This window comes from Seriola lalandi, unplaced genomic scaffold (genome assembly GCF_002814215.2).
Source record: "Seriola lalandi dorsalis isolate HSWRI2012SDOR001 ecotype SW California unplaced genomic scaffold, Sedor1 jcf7180002054660, whole genome shotgun sequence".
Taxonomy (NCBI): domain Eukaryota; kingdom Metazoa; phylum Chordata; class Actinopteri; order Carangiformes; family Carangidae; genus Seriola; species Seriola lalandi.
The window spans coordinates 1733749-1754547 of record NW_019525213.1 but is presented as its reverse complement, the minus strand read 5'-3'; the positions used below and the strand labels follow the sequence as shown (position 1 = coordinate 1754547).

At 42.1% G+C, this 20799-nt stretch overlaps 1 protein-coding gene across 2 annotated transcripts in view; it reads right to left on the bottom strand.

The window, feature by feature from the left end:
- Window positions 1–592: 592 nt before the first annotated feature.
- The window catches only part of slc8a3 (solute carrier family 8 member 3), a 108523-nt gene continuing 88316 nt past the window's right edge, over window positions 593–20799 (bottom strand). Inside the window, exons 4-8 of one of the 2 annotated variants that reach the window (XM_023420927.2) lie at window positions 11140–11157; window positions 8677–8801; window positions 8117–8216; window positions 5387–5656; window positions 593–3970 (exon numbers count right to left, since the gene is read on the bottom strand). In XM_023420927.2, coding sequence (XP_023276695.1) covers window positions 3594–3970; window positions 5387–5656; window positions 8117–8216; window positions 8677–8801; window positions 11140–11157 — 890 coding nt within the window. In that variant the 3' untranslated portion in view covers window positions 593–3593. The remainder of the gene's footprint in view (window positions 3971–5386; window positions 5657–8116; window positions 8217–8676; window positions 8802–11139; window positions 11158–20799) is intronic. The other variant, XM_023420928.2, reaches the window with a different exon arrangement.

Here is a 20799-nt window from a genome sequence, read left to right as displayed (position 1 = left end):
CCTATACTGTGTCTATGTAAACATACACTGAAAAAATTATGTACATAATGTGGGTTTGTGTTGCCTCTGAACGGGACAGTCAGCCGTCTTAACTGTCCTCCCTCTTATGCAGCAGTGGACCCGTTGCTCTACTCCGAATGTGTGTGTTTTATATATAAGAGAGAGAGAGAGAGAGAGAGAGAGAGAGAGAGAGAGAGAGAGAGTGAGGTGAGCAGGTGTGGTCCAGGGCCGGGGAAAGATCATCCCATTTCAGCCACGAGACGTATTTACAACACTGCTCATCACACAGGAAGAACACTGAGGAAGAGGAGGAGGAGGAGGAGGAGGAGGAGTGCGAATAGAGAAGTAGAAGAAGGGACGACCACAGGGACTGGAGATTGACATCCCCCTTGTGGAAATACAGTGTCACTGCCACTCACTGTCTTTTCTTTTTTTTTTTCTTTTTTTATTTAAACTTTTTCTTTTTTGTAATTTTTTTTTAAAACAGATGTTGCATCCCACCTCTTTGGTAATCTTGGGTGATTTTTAAATTAGCCAAGAATTGACTGATTATATACTAATATACACTTTATGCAAATAAAGTAATAAACACTTTTTTTTTTTTTTTTTTTTTACTGCTCTTGGGTTTTCAAACGACTAATTTTTTTTTTCTCTCATTTTAAAAACAAAGCACCAGTCATGTGTTAAACAGCATTCAGTATCAATATGAGGCTACTTTCAGATTCAACCTGGAGCTACCTGCCGCCCTGACGCTCCACAACGCTTCACTGAAGAGTTTCAATCCAAAATAAAACATCACTGACATCCGCTCGTCACAGAACGACCAGGAGCAGAGTCGTGATGTACAATCGTAATAAATCAACAAAAAAACAACATTTCTGAAGATGGATTCACCTTGATTTTCTGTGTTGATTTTACTTTGTTCAACCTGCACTAATCGTTTTTTTAATGTTAACACTAAATCAAACGCCTTTGTGTAACGCGAAAGTTGTTGCTCATAATTATGAGCACAAAGATTATTATTGTTATTACTAAATTCTGTAGCTGTATTGAGCATTTAGCCTCTTTTAGCTGATTGTTTTGGGCCTAAATTAGCTCGTCACTAATGGCGACAGATATATTTGGCAAAAATAGAGAGAATATTAAACTTAAGTTCAGAAGAACGACTCCAAATGGTTCCATATCTACTAATTGTATATTATCAGTGGCTATTTGCTAACATATTAGCCACAGCAACTTTACAAAGAGCCAAAGTGAAACTACAACTTATGGGTTTTGTATAAACATGTAAACATTATTCAAAACTACACTGACACTATAAAATGTCGGCCTGGAATATAACCTTAGTCAACAATACGTCATGTTATTCACTCCGTTTCTTGAGACAGGGAGGGTAAAAAACAAGAATGAAATATTGTTGTTCATTTAATATTTCTGTTTTTTTGTTTAACAAACAAAATGTCCCATAAGCCCTAGAACCTAACGGGTCAAATGTCAGCAGAGTGAGGCTTTAATAACAGTAGGACAGAGAAGACTGAACGATGTTGTTTTCAGTCAGCAGTGATTACAGCTACAGAGCTGGAAGAATTACATTATTAGAGAATATTGTTGTTGTTTATCCAAGTTACAATGACGTGACGTACTGGTACATTTTTTTAGCAGCTACAGCTTTTTGTGTGTTAACAAAAAATTTGTTGTTTAAGTTTGTTAAGATCACAAAAGTTTAAACTTAATAAATACAGATTTATTTTTTAAAAATTGGACGGTGAAACCTGATAAAGACGAAAGAAACCTTTCATTAGATTGCACTGATACAGAAGCTAGTAGAGCAGCAGCTAGCATCTCGTGGCAGCAAGACTTTGGCTTTCTATAAGGTTATAATATATAATATGGCGGATGATGTGTTTAGAGCTGCAACAATTATCAAACGATTAGTCGATTTACAGAAAAATAGTCGGCAATTATTATCAATTTATCATTTGAGTCATTTTTCAAACCAGAAATATCAGACTGTGGGAAATGTGGATTCACATTTTCCACAATTTTCTTACATTTTTATAGACAGTTAATTGAGAAAATAACCTCCAGATTAATCAATAAATCAAATAATAATGGGAAGAATTACTAGTCGCAATCCTATTCGTGTTTTCAGTTTGTTCAAAAATCTACTGATGCAGCTTTAAAAACATTTATCCACGACTTTGGAGAGAAACTCTTGAGCGGAGCAGAGCTGATGGGTCAGTGTGGGCAGCTGCAGCGAACGCCTCTCCCTCCACAGGCACCTTGTTCAGTCCATAGTGACACTTTTAATATGGGCCTTTTGCACATGTACAAGTAGAAGTCTCCATAAATAGAACTATACAGCAAAGTGCATGGATGGAACAGTACAAAAATACCTCTGAATTTATCTCTGCAGCAACACGTTGTTTTGTTTGTTTGTTTTTTTTTGTTTGTTTGTTTTTTTTCTTTTTTTCAGATTTCTGATTGAAAAGGTGAAAATTCGAGTGAGACCAAGATATCAGTAAATAAATAAAATACAATGTCATACTTTTACCTAGGCAAGATACATAACTCTTAGAAATGTGAAGACATCGTTCCAGTATATAGTTTGACCCCCCCTCCCCATCCCGCTTAGCCACAGCAATCCTCTGTTGTTAGAGCAGAAGGTGACCACATTTAAACAAATATTCAAAATATACAGAAAATATGGAAATATATTATATATAGATACGTATAGAGTACGGAAGTAATGTCCAGGGCAGTTTGACCATGTTCACTGTGTCCACCTCTTCCTCCTCGCCTGTTGAATGGTGATTCATCTGCCAGTATGAACTGTCACTGTCGCTCCTCTTCTTCTTCTTCTTCTGCTTCTGCTTCTTCTTCTTTGTGTGATTTCTGAGAACTCTGCAATGCTCCTTAGGAAACTATGCAAATAAAAATAAATACTATGAATCCATCCCACTGTCACTCAACAACATATTTCCATTTATGATATAATCTTTTGCTATTCCTTAACATAGATCAGAAAATAGTTCTTTGATTCCTCTTTTGTGTGTGTGCATGTATGTGTGTGTGTGTGTGTGTGTGTTTATTTTATTTTTTTTTGTTTGATTTATTTTTTGCGTTTTTATCCCCAAAATACTTTTTAAAAAAAGTCGTTCTCGTCAGATGTTGAGAAAAATATAGACCTCTGATTAACTCAACTCTCTCCGGATATAAGACTGCAGTCTCTTCCAGTGGAATGCAGGAGCACCTGTCGGCGTCGGCATCTTCTGGATTTGGTGGAAACCCAATCCCAACTGTAAGCACACTCGCACGGGCTCAGGACAGCTCTCCTGTCAGCCAGGGCGAACAGGCCTGTCGGCACTAGAGGGCAGGATACACACCTCCAAGCATCCTTACAGAGGGGGTTGAGGGAGAGAGAGAGGGAGAGGGAGGGAGGTGTCTGGGAAAACCCCGGGTTTACCTCTCCTGTCCTTCCACACCACACAAGACTGACCCAAATTCCACAGTGAGAATTCACTCTTTTACCTCTGAAGTTGTACTTTAAACCCCTGTGTGTTTGTTTTCTCTCATGCTGAAGTCTTTCCCGTTTAGAAGCCCTCTATATGACAGTAGGCCTCCAGACTGGAGAAGAGGATGTAAAGGAACCAGAGGCTGAAAAAGAAGGCTGACGTGGCCAGTCTGTGTCCCCGGGGCCCGCCCAGTTCTCCTCCGATGTGGGCCCGGCGCCGGTAAAGCAGCACCGAGATGGCCAGGAAGGCGAAGATGGTGAAGAGTGTGACGGAGAAGGCCAGCGAGCCGGCTTCCACCACGAACGGCTTCCCTTTCATGTGCCAGTAGATGGCCGCCACCGACCAGGCCATGCCGATTCCCAGGAAGACGTTGACGGCGTTGCTGCCGGTCACATTCCCGATGGAGGCGTCTGCGTAGGTGTCCTGGACGGCTGCTACCTTACTGGCAAAGGTGTCTGTGGGGACAGAAGTCGGTTGTCATGACAGTTTCACTTTGATTGAATGATTTTAAAAGTGAGCAGAAGGATCATTCTTGACTTTGTGAAAATAGTTAGGTGCATTTAGTAGCTTTCAGCTGATGTTTCAACTGCATCTCATGGTCTTCATCAGCAGTATGAACTTTGGTCACATGATAGCAGGTGGTGTATATGGGGAAGGTACGGTGGCCCTGAGAGCTCAACGCACTGCAGCTTAAGAAAACACCTGCAGAGACACAAACGCGCCGCAAAACAAGTCCTACAACACAACAGAGGTGTTTCCAGGGGGACACTGAAAAGTGATGAACCTGGCTGGGAACAAGTGCATCACTTTCTGTGTTCACCTCTGTTTCAGAGTCGGAGGGTGCAGGACGGGGCTTGTGAGGTCAGGACTGTGTGCGGTCACAGGGGCTCAGCTGTAGAGCTGCCAGCCTGTTAAACTGCAGGGTCTTGTTTTCTATTTGCACGTGTCAAACGGGTGCAGACCACTCGGTGTAAAGAAAGTACCATAATGAGTGATGTAACACACTGCTTTTGCTGCTGAATAATTAGGGGAATGTATTGTTATTACTTTCTCAGTGAGTAGTGTGTGATGAGCAGCCAAATAAAAAGAAAGAGAAAAGCTTCTGTCATCAGTATGAAAACAATGTGAAAAGATGCCACAGTCACATTCACAGTCTGCACACGGGGAGCTTTGAACATCACATTACTGCTCATTCCTCCACAGAGATACTTTACAGTTCTTGTAAACAAAGGAGATCATCATGACGATAATGCCACATTCATGTCACTTTGTTTAAACTGTAATTATGAGCAGCCCCCAAAACCGTTTCTCTCAGCCTCTTTGCTGTAATTATAAGTTGGAGATATTAGGAATTTTATTTTGACAGCGACAGTATCTCCCACAACAACCGACAACCTGTGGCATCGCAGTTACATCTGAATAATAATATTAAGACAAATACAAGCCATTCAGTTCATTTGAAAGGAGCTAAACAGCGTCTGAATGAGTCGGTGTGTGTGTGAAGGTCGGCGGTCGTCTGTGCTTTACTCTTTGTTTGTTCACAATATTTATAATAGGTTTTTATGACACTCCTATCCCCAAAAAAAGGAATAGAAATGATTTATTAATGCCGCACATAGGACCTTTAATAACAGAAAACGCTGACAGAGTCCAACTTCTCGGTGACATATTGCTCCTGTCGGGTGAAAGTGTCAGTTTGGAGGAAATAAGAATATCGGCCGACTTGATGACAAAGCATGTTTCCTCATGAAGTCACAGTTTTCCTTTCAAACTATAAAAGAACAATATCATCCATCAACTGACCTAAAAAACTGATTTACACGTTACAAACATGAAGATACTGAATCTTTAAGTGCCACAGCTGGACTCACCCGGGACAGATGTGCCGAGTGCCACAAACACCACAGCGGTGACCGAGTCTTTGAGGCCGATGGTGCAGCCGAAGTGAGACGCCAGGTCGCCGATGACGGCCGTGAGCAGGCCGATGATGATGATGGAGATGATGAAACAGGCCCAGCCGTTCAGGTAGTCCGTGGGAGGAACGCAGGCGAACAGGACCTTCCAGAAGACGGTGAGGAAGTGCATGACGTAGTCGAAACAGGACGGCAGCCGCTCTTCCCCCGTGTCCTCTTCGTCCTCATCTAATGGTCAGAAGTGGGGCCGAGCAGGAGGGGGGAGGGTGAAAGGCGAGACAGATTGAAGTGTAACCGGATGACAGGAGAGAGCGGAGCGGCACAGAGGACGAAGAGATAGCAGAATATTTGGGCAAAGATAAAGAGAGAGGGGTGACGGAGGGGAAGTGAATATTAAGAGACGGGACGGGGAGCGAGGAAGAACAGAGCGATGGAGGATGATGAGGCAGAAGAGGGTATGACAAGGAGAGAATGATGACAGATGATAAAGCACAAAGTTGAGAGGGAGCAGAGAGGGTAAAGAGTTGGGAAAGAGTGGAGAGATAAAGGATCGATAAAGGAGATAAGGGATGACAGAGAGGGGAAGGAAGAGAACAACAATTCTCACATTTTTCAGCCTGACATCATCATACAGTTTCACTGCAGCCTCAGGTTATTGTTATGTATATTCAACTCTGAATACATATCTAGATTAATAACTGCCACAGGGAGCGAGACATTTTTAATGAATTAAAAGAGCTGCATGTTTTTGCAAATGAAGTTTAGAGACAAATAGATTTCACCGTCACTTTAGTTTGTAGGTTATAAACTTTGGTTTACTCTTTAATATTCGCATTCATTAATAATTCAGGGTTTCTAACCTGGTTTCTCAAACTCCTCTCTATTAACTCACTTTGTGGGAGAACAACTCTCAGTATCAGGTTAGTCTGGGCTCCAGGCTTTTAGCTGTTGGCTCAGTTTGTGCGTAAACAACTCGCACATCGTGTCCCAAATCCAAACTACAAACTGTCTGTAAGCAGTCAAGTGTTCACGGTTCACATAGTGTCAAAGCACGAACTGTAATAAACATGGTTGACTGTAGCATGTGCTGTTGATAGACAGTATTCTCAGGAAAAACATTTTGATGTCTGTTGTATCTCTTCTTTGTAAATACACTGTTAAAACAGTATGAAGTTTACACTGTACAAAATCAGTATGTAGAATGAATTTGGCCCATACACAAATGTAACACACATAAGAATCATAAGAATATACAGTATAAATAAAAACATATATGTAAAAGTTATTTATGAAACCTATTAGAAATTGGAACGATAGTGTATTTTGTGTATTTGGTGTATTTGGTGTATTTGCACCTTGTTGGCAGGGTGACCAAGTGGTCAAAGGGAGATTTCCTACAACAGATTTATCCATCGCAGCAGCTGTTTGTTCTGTCAAAGTGAGCCTGAACAAGGAAATGAAGCCCTGCTCACTCTCTGGATAAAAGCATCATCTTATATCAGCTAAAAGTGTGAATGTAAATGGTTGTCCTCCTCATTGTGGAGGGCGTCCTCTGTGTCCCAGCGGCTCACAGGAAACTCAGCGGACAGGCGCAGGGACACCGTGCTGATTCAAAGTGTCAGGCCGTGTGAGCTGCATGCATTTTTCAACCACGAGTGGATCATGAAAAAATAAAGAGCACCGCTGGATTAAATATTTCAGCACCAAAGTGATGGACCGAGGCCTTCGCCACATTCACTACACGGTGGCTGTGACTGCGGCGGACAGAGCGGCAGCCGCACTGCAGGCTGCAGGAGGATCTGATGCCGCCGCCGCCACCGCCGCCACCACCTGACGTGATGGATGAGTTTTCTCTCACGTACATGAGATTATTCCAGCGCTTCAAGAGCTTTGCTTTCCAGGAGGACGCGGCTGATATGAGTTTTTGAAGGCTGATACTGGCACCAATAGTTTTGGACTGAAGTCAGTGATAAACAGTATTGTGAGCTGCTGATATTCTATGGCTGTAAGTTTGACGATTATATGGAAAAACTTTTTGTCCTTGTATAAAAGTTTCGTGAATAGTTTGACATTTTGGAAAATACTATTATTTGCTTTCTGGCTAAGAGTTCGATACGAAGATTGGTAGAAGCTGGAGCCAGGAGAGTTAGCTTAGCTTAGCGTAAAGACTGGAAACAAGGGGAAACAGCTAGCCTGGCTCTGTCCAGAAGGTAAAGGGATCTGCCTACCACCCACTTCTAAAGCTCCATAATTAATTTATATTATCATACTATTTATCTTGTTTGTTTCATCATCACATCATGCTAAGCTAACCGTCTCTGGGTTCCACCTTCATATTTAACAATAATATATCGTCTCATCTAACTCTCCACACGAAGCAAGTTATGTACTAAAAAGCAGCTTTCATACTGTGGGATGATAAAATCTTAGATTAGCAGCTCAAATTTACTCATTGGTCATAATGTCGGCAGATAACAAAACTCAATATTTACAACAATATCAGTAATTATCAATAATAATAAATAACACGCCAAGACAATTTGACCCATGTGTCATAAAACTGTCCAACCAGGAATCACTTATAGATGCACAGGTGTGAAAAATCTAATTCTATGCATTCATATTTGTGTCTTGCTTTGTTTCTGCTGGAGAAAGTGCCGCCGAAAACACTGTGGATTCTTACATTACCTGCACTGACTGTAATGGCCTCCATGAACTGGTCTCTCCAGGAGTTTGTTCCCACCACCAGAGCCAGGTTGGTCTTCTTGATCAGCTTGTCCACTGTGCTCTGTGTGACACAACGCCAAAACAACAACACCAATCCGTCCATTACTACCTCAGTGAGGGGAATCTGCATTCACAGAGACTGATACAGAGAAATACATGAGCTCCGCCACATGATGGCAGTGACATCCAGTTCCAGGCGGCACGAACCTTTATTTGATGCATGATAAAAGCACCACACCAGAAACAAATATGGTGGGAATGTTTTTGGTTGAGGAGGTTAGACGAGGCGTATAAACCGTATCTCCTCCAGCAGTACATCTATGTGGGCTGGGACGCCTCTGAAGAGCAACAGTACCCTTCTGAAATTAGAAATATGCAGCTGTTCTTCCATGCAAGGTGGCAGCTGGTTAGTTAGCGTGATCTCTGATCTGTTTCGACTGCATGGAAAACACCGGTTCCAGCTGTAATTATCAGGCATCTCAGGCTGCGTTTGCTCTGTTTGAAGATGAAACCTTTCTCACCTTAAACTCGTATGATTCCTCAATAATGACTTCCAGCTTGGAGTGTTCCCCCAGCACCGGTTTTCCCATCTCCGCGATCCGCTTGGCTTCCTCCTCGTCAGATGTCAGCTTCCTGTCTGGCACATCTGGGCGCAGAGGGAGCAAAAAAAAAAAAGGAAAAGAAAGAAAGAAAAGAAATCACATTGAGAACGACGGCAATCAACATAAGAACAGGTGATTATCATGTGTCATACTCAGCCACGGTATGAACATCAGACGGCTGCCTTACTGGTGACAGTTTATCCCGCCTTCATAATGTTCAGGCTTAAAATTTCAGATTTGTTTTATGTGCAGCATTTAAAGCACATCTATAAGATCGATTGTCGCACTGTTTACTCCATTAACACTTTGCAAGAGCTTCCTCTGTGTCCGATGGTTTGGTGGCGCTCCAGCCTTTTTGTGTAAAGGTTAGATAAACTTGACTGATCGACACACAAACACAGCAGACGCAAATATTGGGTGCAAATCTTTTTCTTTTTGATTTCCCATTATTCTGTTTTTCTTCCCAAATGTTGGAGGTTACAAAGTCTTTTTAGGTTCAGACATGACAATAAAAGGTCATGCAGAACTTCCAGAGAAAGCCATTCATTTTCAAAAGGGCCACAAATCACAAAAACACTAATTTTCCCTAATCATACTTCAGCCAAAGTTTTGACATCCACCACCGTGATACACAGCGTCCATGTCATTTTGTTGAATTTCCCAAAGTCATCAGCAGCGAGTGACTGAACGAGTTTCCCATTAATCAAATAAAAACATGTTCATTTAGAGCGTTTTTATAAGACGACGTGCAACATTTTGTCAAGATGCACATATCTCATCAGAACCTGTCGCCATTTTTCTGTATGCAGAAAGACGACGTTAACGTTCTTAATCCCAGCCCTCTGATTGGTTCACTATTGGACCACCAGGCGGAGGAGTGGCTGAACAAACACAACAAGATACGGGCAGCGACTCAGTGGATCAGAACCAGGCTAAACACAGTGGAGGTGAATAGAAGCACAAAGAACTGAAACTGTGGCAAAGGAATAGACCTGAATAGAAACATGTCAAGAGATGTATTTCCATGACAACTGAGCAAACTCCATCTGCTGATGAAGTCTGGCATTGTGTTGCCAAGAGCTTTCATGCTTGTTTTTTATTTTTTTATTTGTGTGAACTGGCCCTTTAAATCTAACACTGTATCATCATTACTCTTCACCACAGGTTTGCAGAGCTGAGCCACACTGATGAAACTGGGTGCAATACAATAAAAACCAAGCACTTTCAAGGCTTTCCATTCACTGCCAAAACTCTTTAAGGGCCTTATTTCAGTTTTTTCCATATTCAGAGTGATTCCCGAGGACTGCGGACGTCCTGACGCATCCCTCTATCTGCCTATCAGACGTGTCCTGTGTGGCTCTGCTGCAGAAAGAAGCCACAATGCCTCCCAGAGTTCCCGAGCGCGCCGCAAAACTACAAAGAGCTCCATAACATCAATTCTGTGCTGTCGAACTCTATCAAGAAGAGGCGGCTGTGCATCCAGAGGCCTCTCATCCTGCTCCGTGTGTGACACCCCCACTGAGCCACCTGGTGCAGAGACCTTGTCATCTTTTATACGAGCCCCCGAGTCCCAGCCTGCTGCTCTTTGCTGACAACACGCTTACCATTAAATATTAACATTGCCATTAAAGATCACAGCCAAGTCCCCTTGATAGGAGGACGTGTTGGCGAGCGCACACACACACACACACACACACACACACACACACACACACACACACACACTCACACACAGAGGCATGCATAATATACCGGCGCATGAGTGCCTGCACACACACACACACACACACACACACACTTTTTAAAGCTAAATCAATTACACACCCAAGACAGTGTGTACCCTCAAGTCCTGACGGGATTTCTTTTGCTCATGTTTAAAATTTGATTATCCAGCCGTCCCCTGCTCCGCGCTGCACCACTACATGACACTACTTCCCTGACAAGGATGTTGAAAAAATATATATATAACACAATCACACAAAGGTAATTAAATTTCTAATTTCGGAACTGCAGGTTTTTATCTTGACGGTTATCAAATGTTTGTACCTTGCTCTTGACTTGAGAACATAATTTATGGATTTATGATTAATTAATCTTCTGATTAGCATGCAAATCCGTCGTTAAGAGCGGGAGAGGGCAGCAAAAGAGCATGTAGTTCTTTGTAACAATGACAGCGGAAGATAACAGAGTTAGCATGCAGTTTATTTATATCACACCTGATTTAAAATCTCGATCCACAGCAAAAAATAAAGCGTCTAAATCATCACTGATTTCACACTGTGCACAGGGACCCTCAGATTTACAGCTGATGTTTAAACCACACTGTTCACACAGGAGCGGATGTTAGTGGAGATGCTTAAAGGGGAAGAATGGACAACTTACCATCAGCTAACAACCAGGCTGTGGAGGAGAGGAGACAGGGAGGAAGAAGAAGAGGAAGAAGAGGAAGAAGAAGAGATGGAGAAAACAAAAAAAGGCAATGAGCAGTGGAAATGGAAGAAAGAATCACTGATAAGGAGAAAAGCCAGTTAAGAAGAAGGAGAGAAATGTGATGGCTTCAGAAAATGGCTGAGTATTGACCCTGAGCTGTAATATATGTGGCACTGATTATGTGATCGGCTGAAGTGGAGGGAAGAATATGGTATTTTGTCATTTTTTATGGGCACCAGGGCAGAATCGAGGTTTATTAGTGGGGAAAATGTCCAATAGAAATCAACTAATGGCAGAATATTTTGCGTGGTGAGCTCCAGATATGAGTATAACACTAATTCAAAAGTTTACTGCTCCCAGCCGAGACAGATACAAGAGTTTGGAGGTAATAATTACACATGAACCCTTACTCAGTATGAAGTAGTACTGGACTAATGTATAAGAAAAGAAGAGTTACTTTTACTTCCCATCCTAAATCAGACCTCCATCGCATCATGATTATATCAAAATAATAAATCCACTGAGCGTCTTTTTTTTCCTAAATAAAATTCTCCTTTTTTCTTTTGCCCTTTTAACTTTTCTTTAAGGATCTTCTCCTTTGTGTTTTATTCATGCAGCTGCATCTGTAAGTTCACTCTTGCAAACTGCTGGGAGCACTTAAATAATAAGTTCACATAAAATAATAAAAAAACACACACAGAGAGCTTGTAATTAAATAAAATAAACCTTAGATGTCAAGAAAAAAAGAAGTCGACTGCAAATAGTCTGATAAAATGTAATTATAATGAAAATAAACATAAAATTGCATAATTAAACATCCTACTCAGGTCTCTTTAAATAACCCCTGAAGCAGATGAATTACACGCACACATTTCTTATTAATAATCAGATTAGCAGATTCACTTTTCAAATCCAGTGATCAATAATTCAAAATGGGAGAGATTTGGAAAAATCTGAACTTTAGGATACGAAATACCCCAAATAAAATCAATAAGTGAACAGTTACAGTCGATGCATTTCCTGGTTCTTGTTTTAATTATATAAAATAATATTTTTTGAGCAGTTGTGTCATTTGTTTGTTCTCCATTTTGCTGCTGGTGTTTTCTTCTTCTTCTTCTCTAGAACAATCACATTTGTTGGGGGGCATCTACAAATGTTGAAATTGAACAGTGGGTGGCCTGTAAACTGTATTACGTAAGAGCCAGAGTCGCCACTGTCAATATGGCGGACGTGAGGATGACAAGGATTTTATTTGACAGCGTCAGTCGGGGGGCTGTGAACAAACAACAACAAAACCTGCTTCAACCTGCCATGAACGGCTGCCAGCCAGTCTGACGGCCCTGTTAGCATGTTACAGAGTTTTAGTATCTCGTGAAGGGCCTAAACGCTGCTTCAGAGGATTTTCTATTTATAGACATACTGTAACATTATAGAAGAAGCAGTGAAGTCTTGTAATATTTTTAATCTTAATAAGCACCGGGGCTTTGAAAGTGTCAGATTCACAAACTGTCTGTGAAACATTAGCTACTGGAAGCTGCAGTGAAAAGACAACGGTGGAATCAGCTTTAAAGAACATTAAACACACGCACGCAAAAGAAATGCTCAGCTCGTTTCATTTGTACTATATAAAGAACAAAAGAACATGATGCAATGCAAAAAATCAGACGGTAAATCAGTGAAGAACAGGTAACAGATCTGGACACACTGGAGACACTGAAGTCGCATGCTTCATATTTATTTAAAACTGAGATCAAAACTTCATAAAACTTCCCTTCTTCATTATTTGTCCTTGCGATTAGATATTCAAAAGCAAATCCAGGCTTCGTCTGACTCCTTTAATGTCAGGGAACAATCGTTGAAGTGACAATGAGACAAGCTTTCCAATACACATCCTGGTTTAATACACTTTTTATTATTAGAAACCTGTTTTCATAAAACGCAGCTGGGGGAGATTCTGCCAGCGGTTTATGCAGCCGGTGTGTATCTACCTTCTATAGCCACATTATTATTGCTCCTTTTGGAATTCTATTTGATTAGTGCCGTTGTTGTATTTAGGATTTACCACCCAACAGAAGAGAGGTGGGGCAGAGGGGATCTTGAATTTTAATTTCCTCTGTGCTATTTCTTCAAACAATGTCTGTCTGGATTTTTCTTAAGTTTCCTTGTCTTCTAAGAAACTGTTGCTGTTGAGGAAACACTGTATGTGATGTTGGGCTCCACTAATAACTGTGACTTTTTCCACCGGAGCAGTCGGAGGTGGTGATTGAAAGGTTGGATTTAATGGAAGTTATTCAGCGAGAGGATCGATGTGTATTCGCCCGCTCACATCCCCCCCCCCTCCCTGCAGTTCTGGTGTATTCTGGCAACTCGTAATGGGCGAGATGGCGAGAACTCACCACATACAACATCTGATGATAAACGTGCCCGGTGCAGATGCTCAGAAACATCACACCCCTTCCCTCAGCTTTTTGATTGTGACTCTGCCTGATTGTTTATCTGTGCGCCACAGCTGCCGAGCAGATCAGTGACACAGCACAACACGCCCCGGCGCCCATGGCAAAGTGTAAACCATAACTAAATGATATGATTAAGAATGGAAAGAGGCTCGAGAAGTCATCCAGCGAGGAAGATAATTACATGACAGGATACGCCGTAAGTGGATGAAGAGAGAGGAGAAAGGCTTCACGCGCCTTTCAGCCTCCAGAGATTCACACAGACAACTCTTCCCTTTGACGTCTTCATCATCGTTTCTCCTTACGTTCATAAAACAAGGACACATTTCTAAAAGGGATCAGAGGCTTTGAAGGACAAAACAAAACTGTTCACATCTTCCATGAATGGACCGGCTCCTTCTGAAACCTCCTCCGCGGAGACAGGATACTAATTAACCTGTTTGTGTTTGGAGGCAGCTTATCAACTTCCGAAATCAAATACAGTCCACAGTTAATCATCATTAGTAGCTAAGTGCATTAATTGCTGTGGGCGACTTCCTTCATTATCATTAGTACTAGCCGAGCCGCGCTGATCTGAAGCCAAGTGCGGTGTGAAGCCCAGCTGTGGTGAGTCTGAGTGTCCATTTACTGTAAACCCCCCCGTCAGTGACAGTGCGTCACTTAACAAAGGCCGGCACGTGTTCAGATGTGTGTGAACATACATAAACACAAAAACATATAACAACTTACAGAGACCAGCAGGCACAGATACACAGAAACAGACGGTGACGTAAAAAAAGAGCAGAGAAAAGTTAATTTTTGATACATAAGTTGATTGTTTGACGAATGAATCGATTGTTTCAGGATATAAAAACTATATATAAAACTAAAAATGCCCACCGGTTTAAACTGATGCCATCAAATTCAAAACTATTCGGTTTACAAAGATGTTCAACAGAGAAAATCCTCACAACTTGAGAAGCTGGAAGAATATTTGATAATCACTTTGATAAGTGATGTAAAACATTCAATAATATCTGCAGAATATTGGCCTATAGCTGCTGGAAGCTTCAGCTAAAAGACAAACGTGGTGTCAACTTTCACAAGTCAATGTCAGTGAAATGGTGGAGAGAGAGAGAGAGAGAGAGAGAAAGAGAGAGAGAGAGAGAGAGAGAGAGAGAGACACGCTTGACTGCTCTAACTCAAGTGGTGTTTTAAAATCAAAGACGAAAATGCGTCACAGGAAAAACTCTTACTGTAAAACACAGAAGAACAAACAGAAGGAATGTGGCCACAGTGAAGCAGCCGGGTGAAATAATCAATTGATTATCAAAATTTGTAGTGGATTAAAGGTTCCCTGCGGAGAGCTAATGTTTTAATTAGAGAGGCCTCGGTCTTTGTTTGGATCAGCACACGAGGACACACATACAGTAGGTTAACATTATTCTACTCATCAATTACACCAAGACTTTTGCTTCCAAGGAAAAAAAAACAACACAAAGCATCAGTTGTTTGTTATAAAAAAAGGGGAAAAAAGAAATAGACTTATGTTTACATTTACCTAGTAAGGACTTGTAGTGTCTGCGTGATTTATGGTCTGTCGGGGGCAAAGGCAGAAGGAGCACGACTGCTGATATAGAACAAACCTCCAAACCTCGTGAGGAGGAGGACGAGGTCGGGCTGGTTGGACAGGTTGACAAAACGCTGGACTGCGACACAGGTGACCGCCTCACCGTTCACTGTCTCCTACTGACAGTTGACGCCGGTTTCTTATTACCATGACTACAATCACTCTCTAACCTTAAGCAAGTAGTTACTATTAACAATTAGACATATTTATGATGATTTAACCGTGACGACCAGGGCTCCCTTACCTTAAAGCGTCTTTAATCAGTAATTTGGTTGCATCCAAATGAAATGAAATGTTACTCTGTATGTGCTGGATGTGTAAAATAGGAAACTGTTGACAACATCAGATCAGAAAAGGGTCGTATGAAAGGGTTAAATGCAAATATAAACAACAAAATCTCTGTAAGGAACCTTTAATGTTCTGTAGATTCATAATCAACATGCACGCATATATATACTCAGACATACATAGAAACTAGACAAGAACATGCTGATAATGAAACACACACACACACACACACATAAAGACAAATAGAGGTGTTTCAAAGGCAGACTTAAAGTACAGACTGCACTCACAATCCAGAGGGTTGTCATTGTGCCAGCATTACGATAGGGAAGATTAACCAAAGGGATATAATTGGAGGGGTGGAGGAGTGTGTGTACATATATATATATATATATATATGTATGTGCTTGTGTGTGTGTGAGGGGGTGGGGTGGCGTGTCTGTGTTTAACCGTTGTCATCATCAGCGTGTTCTCCTGCGTGCTCGGCCTAATCAGATCTGTCTCGTTACAAAAGAGTGAGTCCTCCTCTGGCTCCCGCACACAGCCGGGCTTCTGAGTCACAGCGTCAATACGCAGCTAATGTACGCCTTCTCTCTCCACAGCTCATTAAGACAGAATCATCATTTGACTTATCAGGGCTATTCTGGTCGCCGAGGCCAGAGGCGGATCTGGGCCTGTGCCTGGAGTGTGGAGAGTGTGGATGGGAGGATGGAGGAAATAGGTACAGAAGAAAAGAGATTCTGGTGGAGGCAGAAGACGGAGGCTGAAGGGATTTATGGAGCAAAAGAGGAACAGAAACAAGAAGTGATGGAGAGAGGATGGAGGGGTGGATGAAAGGAGGAGTGTGAAAGGATGGGATGTGGAGGAGCGGATGGATGGATGCTAGGTGGGGATTTGGAGGATGGAAAGAGGAATGAAGGGAGTGGTAGATGCGAGGAGGATAAGGACTTAGTGATGCAGGGATTGATGTGTGATTGTGTGTTTGAAAGGACGAGTGGACGGATGGATGGATGGATGGATGGATGGATAAATGTGAGAAAGGGGTGCAGGAGAAGGGAGAAGCCGGTGGATGGAGGGATTGGCAGAAACAGGAGAGGAAGAAGAAGCTTCTGAGGAAGCCAGAAATGAAGATGGGAGGAATATTAAAGAAAGGAGGGGATGTGGAGGAACGGAGAGATAGAGAGCGGAGCGACAGCACATAGATTTATGGATGGATAGAGAATAGCAACGTGGATAGGTGGAGGGATGATTGATTGAGAGATGGGAGGATGAAGGGATTAGTGCAGGTAGGAGAAGCGGAGGTAGAGAGAGCTGGGAGAAGGGAGGAGAGTGTGAGTTATGGAGGGATGGTAAATGGACTGTACTTAAATAGCGCTATACCCAAGCAGAAAAGTGCCTCACAGTGTACACACACACACACACACACACACACACACACACACACACACACACACACACACACACACACACACTGATGGTGGCTGAGTTACTATGCAAGGAGATACATTAACTATCAGGAGGAGTTCGGGGGAAACTTCTACATGTGGTTCAGGAGGAGCCGGGGATCGAACCAGCGACCGTCAGATCCCCGGGCCGAAGCAAAGAGCATGGAAGGAAGATGACAGAAAAGAAGGGAAGGAAGAGTGGGAACATGTTGGCTGAATGAGATGATGGTGGAGGGATGAGAGGACAAGAGGAGGGATGTGTGGCTAGAACGGAGAGATGTAGACGGAGAGAGAGACGGAGGTATGATGAGTGATGTTCCTCTGCGTTCTGCCACCGTCCAATTCAATTAAAGGATCTTCAATACGGGCCGAGGATGACAAACACACAAACACAAACAAATGCATGTGCGAGGGTATTTACACTGATATTATACAACACGCACACACACACACACACACACATACTGGGACCTCAGCAGACAATCAGAGTGTTTCCTGCAGCTCAGAGTGACGCGTTAAATAACAACGTTTCAAGATTGCAGCTGAGCGGCCGCTGTCTCCGGTCTGTACTGCTGCTCTACACTAAACACACACACACACACACACACACACACACACACACACACACACACACACACACACACACACTCAGCCTGTGAGAGAAACTAGATGACAAAGACGGATGCTTCAGCTGCCTTTATTATCTTTCAATATGCAGGCTGTGTAACGCGTCCATCATCTTGTTATGCTGTATCCATGTTTCTGACGGCGTGGAATCGGAAGGAGTCAAAATGCTGAGTACACGCCGTACTTAATCTTCTGAGGCAGCGCTGCTAGACTGAATGAACTGATAATTTAACTGAATGCTGGATGATTTCACTCGAGCATCCTGATGAAGGTCTTTCACGGCTGAAAAGTCATGTTTTTAATCTCACCGAGCTAATTAAAGCTGCTACGTGTAGCATTTTGACATCAATAAATCTTTAACACATTCATTTTGAGATATTAGGGTGATTACTGTAAACAAATACAATCATTGCCAAGAAAATTGGCAGATCCTCCAGTGACAACACTGTATTTTTACATTGTGTGCCAGTGAGTTGAGTTTAGTTTATGTTACAAAGCGGGAAAAAGTCTGTTCCATGTTATTTAGAACAGTTTAATCCTTTAAAATGACATTTTGATGTTTCATCACATTAGAGCTGTTAAATATGTGTTCTTTAGGTGAGAAGATTGGTGCTGCTTCCATGTCTGTGCACTAAATATGAAGCTACAGCCAGCAGCTGGTTAGCTTAGCTTAGCATAAAGACTGGTAACAGGGGGAAACAGCTAGCCAGGAAGTGGCTCTGCTGGCCAAGAAATATTTTCACATAAGCTCTCATAAAACCACGGCTTTTTCTTTTGTTTGTGCTGATCACACAGACGAGATATGATGCAACTTAACCGAAACTGAAACAGGCTAAGTGTTTCTCCCTGTTTCAATTCTTTATGCAATGCTAAGCTAAGCTTCATATTTACTGTACAGACATTGAAAGCAGCACCAATCTTCTAGTTTAACTCTTGGTGTTTAGGTATATTTCTCCCTAAATAACAAACCATTTCCTTAAGAAGGGAATGTGAAAATAAAATGTACCGATAACAATCAGCTATTAGATTCTAAATTCGGGTTTACCCAAAACAAATATCAATATCAGTGTATTTTAAGCCACCAACAGTGCAGCAAATAGAGCAAAGAGAAGGAGCGAGAGAAAAAGCAGTAAATAGACGGATGAGTAGAGAAGTAGAATAAGAGAGAGGTAGTTCACAGATAAAGGGATAAGAAAGAGGCTAGGAGAGGATAAAGAGAAAGACCCAGAGTGAAACAAATGAAAAGGCTGTGGAGGGAGAACCACCAGAGGAATGAGACTCTTGTTAATATGAGAAACTGTCCTGAGTGAGATGCAGCATATGGGCCGATTAGGAAAGTCTCTGGTGTCTCCAGAGGCGTCTGTCTGTCTGTCTGTCTGTCTGTCTGCAGGCTTTCCCAACCAGCCGTTATCACAGATACAGACTAATGCATACTTCCCTTAAGTAACAGTAACTAATACTGAAATACTGAAATAAACATGAGAAATAAAAGGACAAATAAATACCAAAATACAATATTGCTGTAACTGCTTTAAGAGAACAAACTGTGGTGGCCTGGGGGTTCAGGGACGTTACATTCACATCCGGGAAGCTGTGTTGCATCACATTCCTCGTGTCTTTCTCCCATCGCTTCCTGTCATCTGCTGCCAGCTGTCAATGACAGCCAGATAAAATCCTTATATACTTACAATACTTAAAAAAAAGAAGTAAATCTGGAAGTTATTGGCCAAATATAATGTTTTCTGTCCTTGAACTGAAAACCCTTTAGGTAAATCTTATTTGAGGAAACTCTGCTGACAAATGGACTTTTAAGGATTGTTTGTGTTGTTTAAACTACGATACTTACTCCAAGATAATATATAAAGTATAAAAATACAAAATAAGAGATAAAACTATACTGTAAGTTGAATACACACTGTGCAACGGTGGTAATATAATATACTTTACAGTACAGTGATTCTCGTCTGTACGGAGTGATGGCAGCTGGGAGGAACGACTTCCTGTAGCGTTCCTTGTCACAGTGGAGCTGAAGAAGTGTCTGACTGGACGTTTTCTGCTGTTTGAGCGGCAGGAGGTGGAGGGGATGTGAGATGTTCTCCATGATGCTCAACAGTTTCCACACCCAGCACCCGGGGCTGCAGAGAAGCAAGGACCCAGCCTCCCTGATCAGTTTGGTCAGTTTGTTGGCGTCTCTTGCTCAAAGTTTTACTCCTCACCACCCTTCCCCCCTTCCCTCCATATTCCACTACTGTTTTTATTCATCTCTCATCCCTCGCCTCCCCGTCTTTTCTCTCGCCTCTTCTCTGCGATTCGTCCAGTCCAGATGTCACGCTGGACACGCTGGACACGCTGCGCTGTGTGAACCGAGTGGAAACCAGCTCCCTCTACTTGTTAGCAGACTGTTTATTCTGCAGCCATATCAGCCTCACTGCCGTGTCAGCAGCAGGCAATTACAGAGCAGATCACCAGCCCTGATAATGTCATCAGACCAGGCCTCGCACACAAACACACACACACACAGTGAACACACTCACACAGACACAGGCATGTATTTATACAGGTCACAAGTTCACTGCTCAGTCACCAGCATGTTTATTCACACGCTTACTCACAATAGAAGAGATGGAAACTTTGAGGCACTTGTATTTAGATTCTGTGCAACTTGTAACTTGTATTTCAAGGGATATATTGCACTTCTTACTCCACTACATTGATTCGATGGCTCCAGTTATCAGTTACTTTTAAATTAACTTATTAAAAAGTACAACTATAATATTGTTTTGGCGCTTGACCCATACTAGGGGCAAAAATCTGCATATTTTGACCTCTGATGCATCAGTTTTATATTGGAAGTCCACTGTGTTCTACTGCTGTGGTTAAAGGTAAAATCACTGGGTTTAAAATTGACCCAGTTTTGGTCAATACAGTAGCTACACAGCACAGTTAACTGGGTTAACTTTACCCAGTGCCCATTGTTGGCATTATCTATATATCACTCCCGGGTCACTGGATCAAAACAACCCTCGGATGATTTTCAACCCATTTGTACTGGGTAAAGATCTTAAAAACTCATTATTGAGTCTGCATCATATCAACCAATAGCTGCATCAACCCAGTTAACACAGTGATTTTGAGTGTGTAACATTTCGGCAAGAAAATGACTTGGGTTTAGAAGAACTTGTGGTTTGTGTTA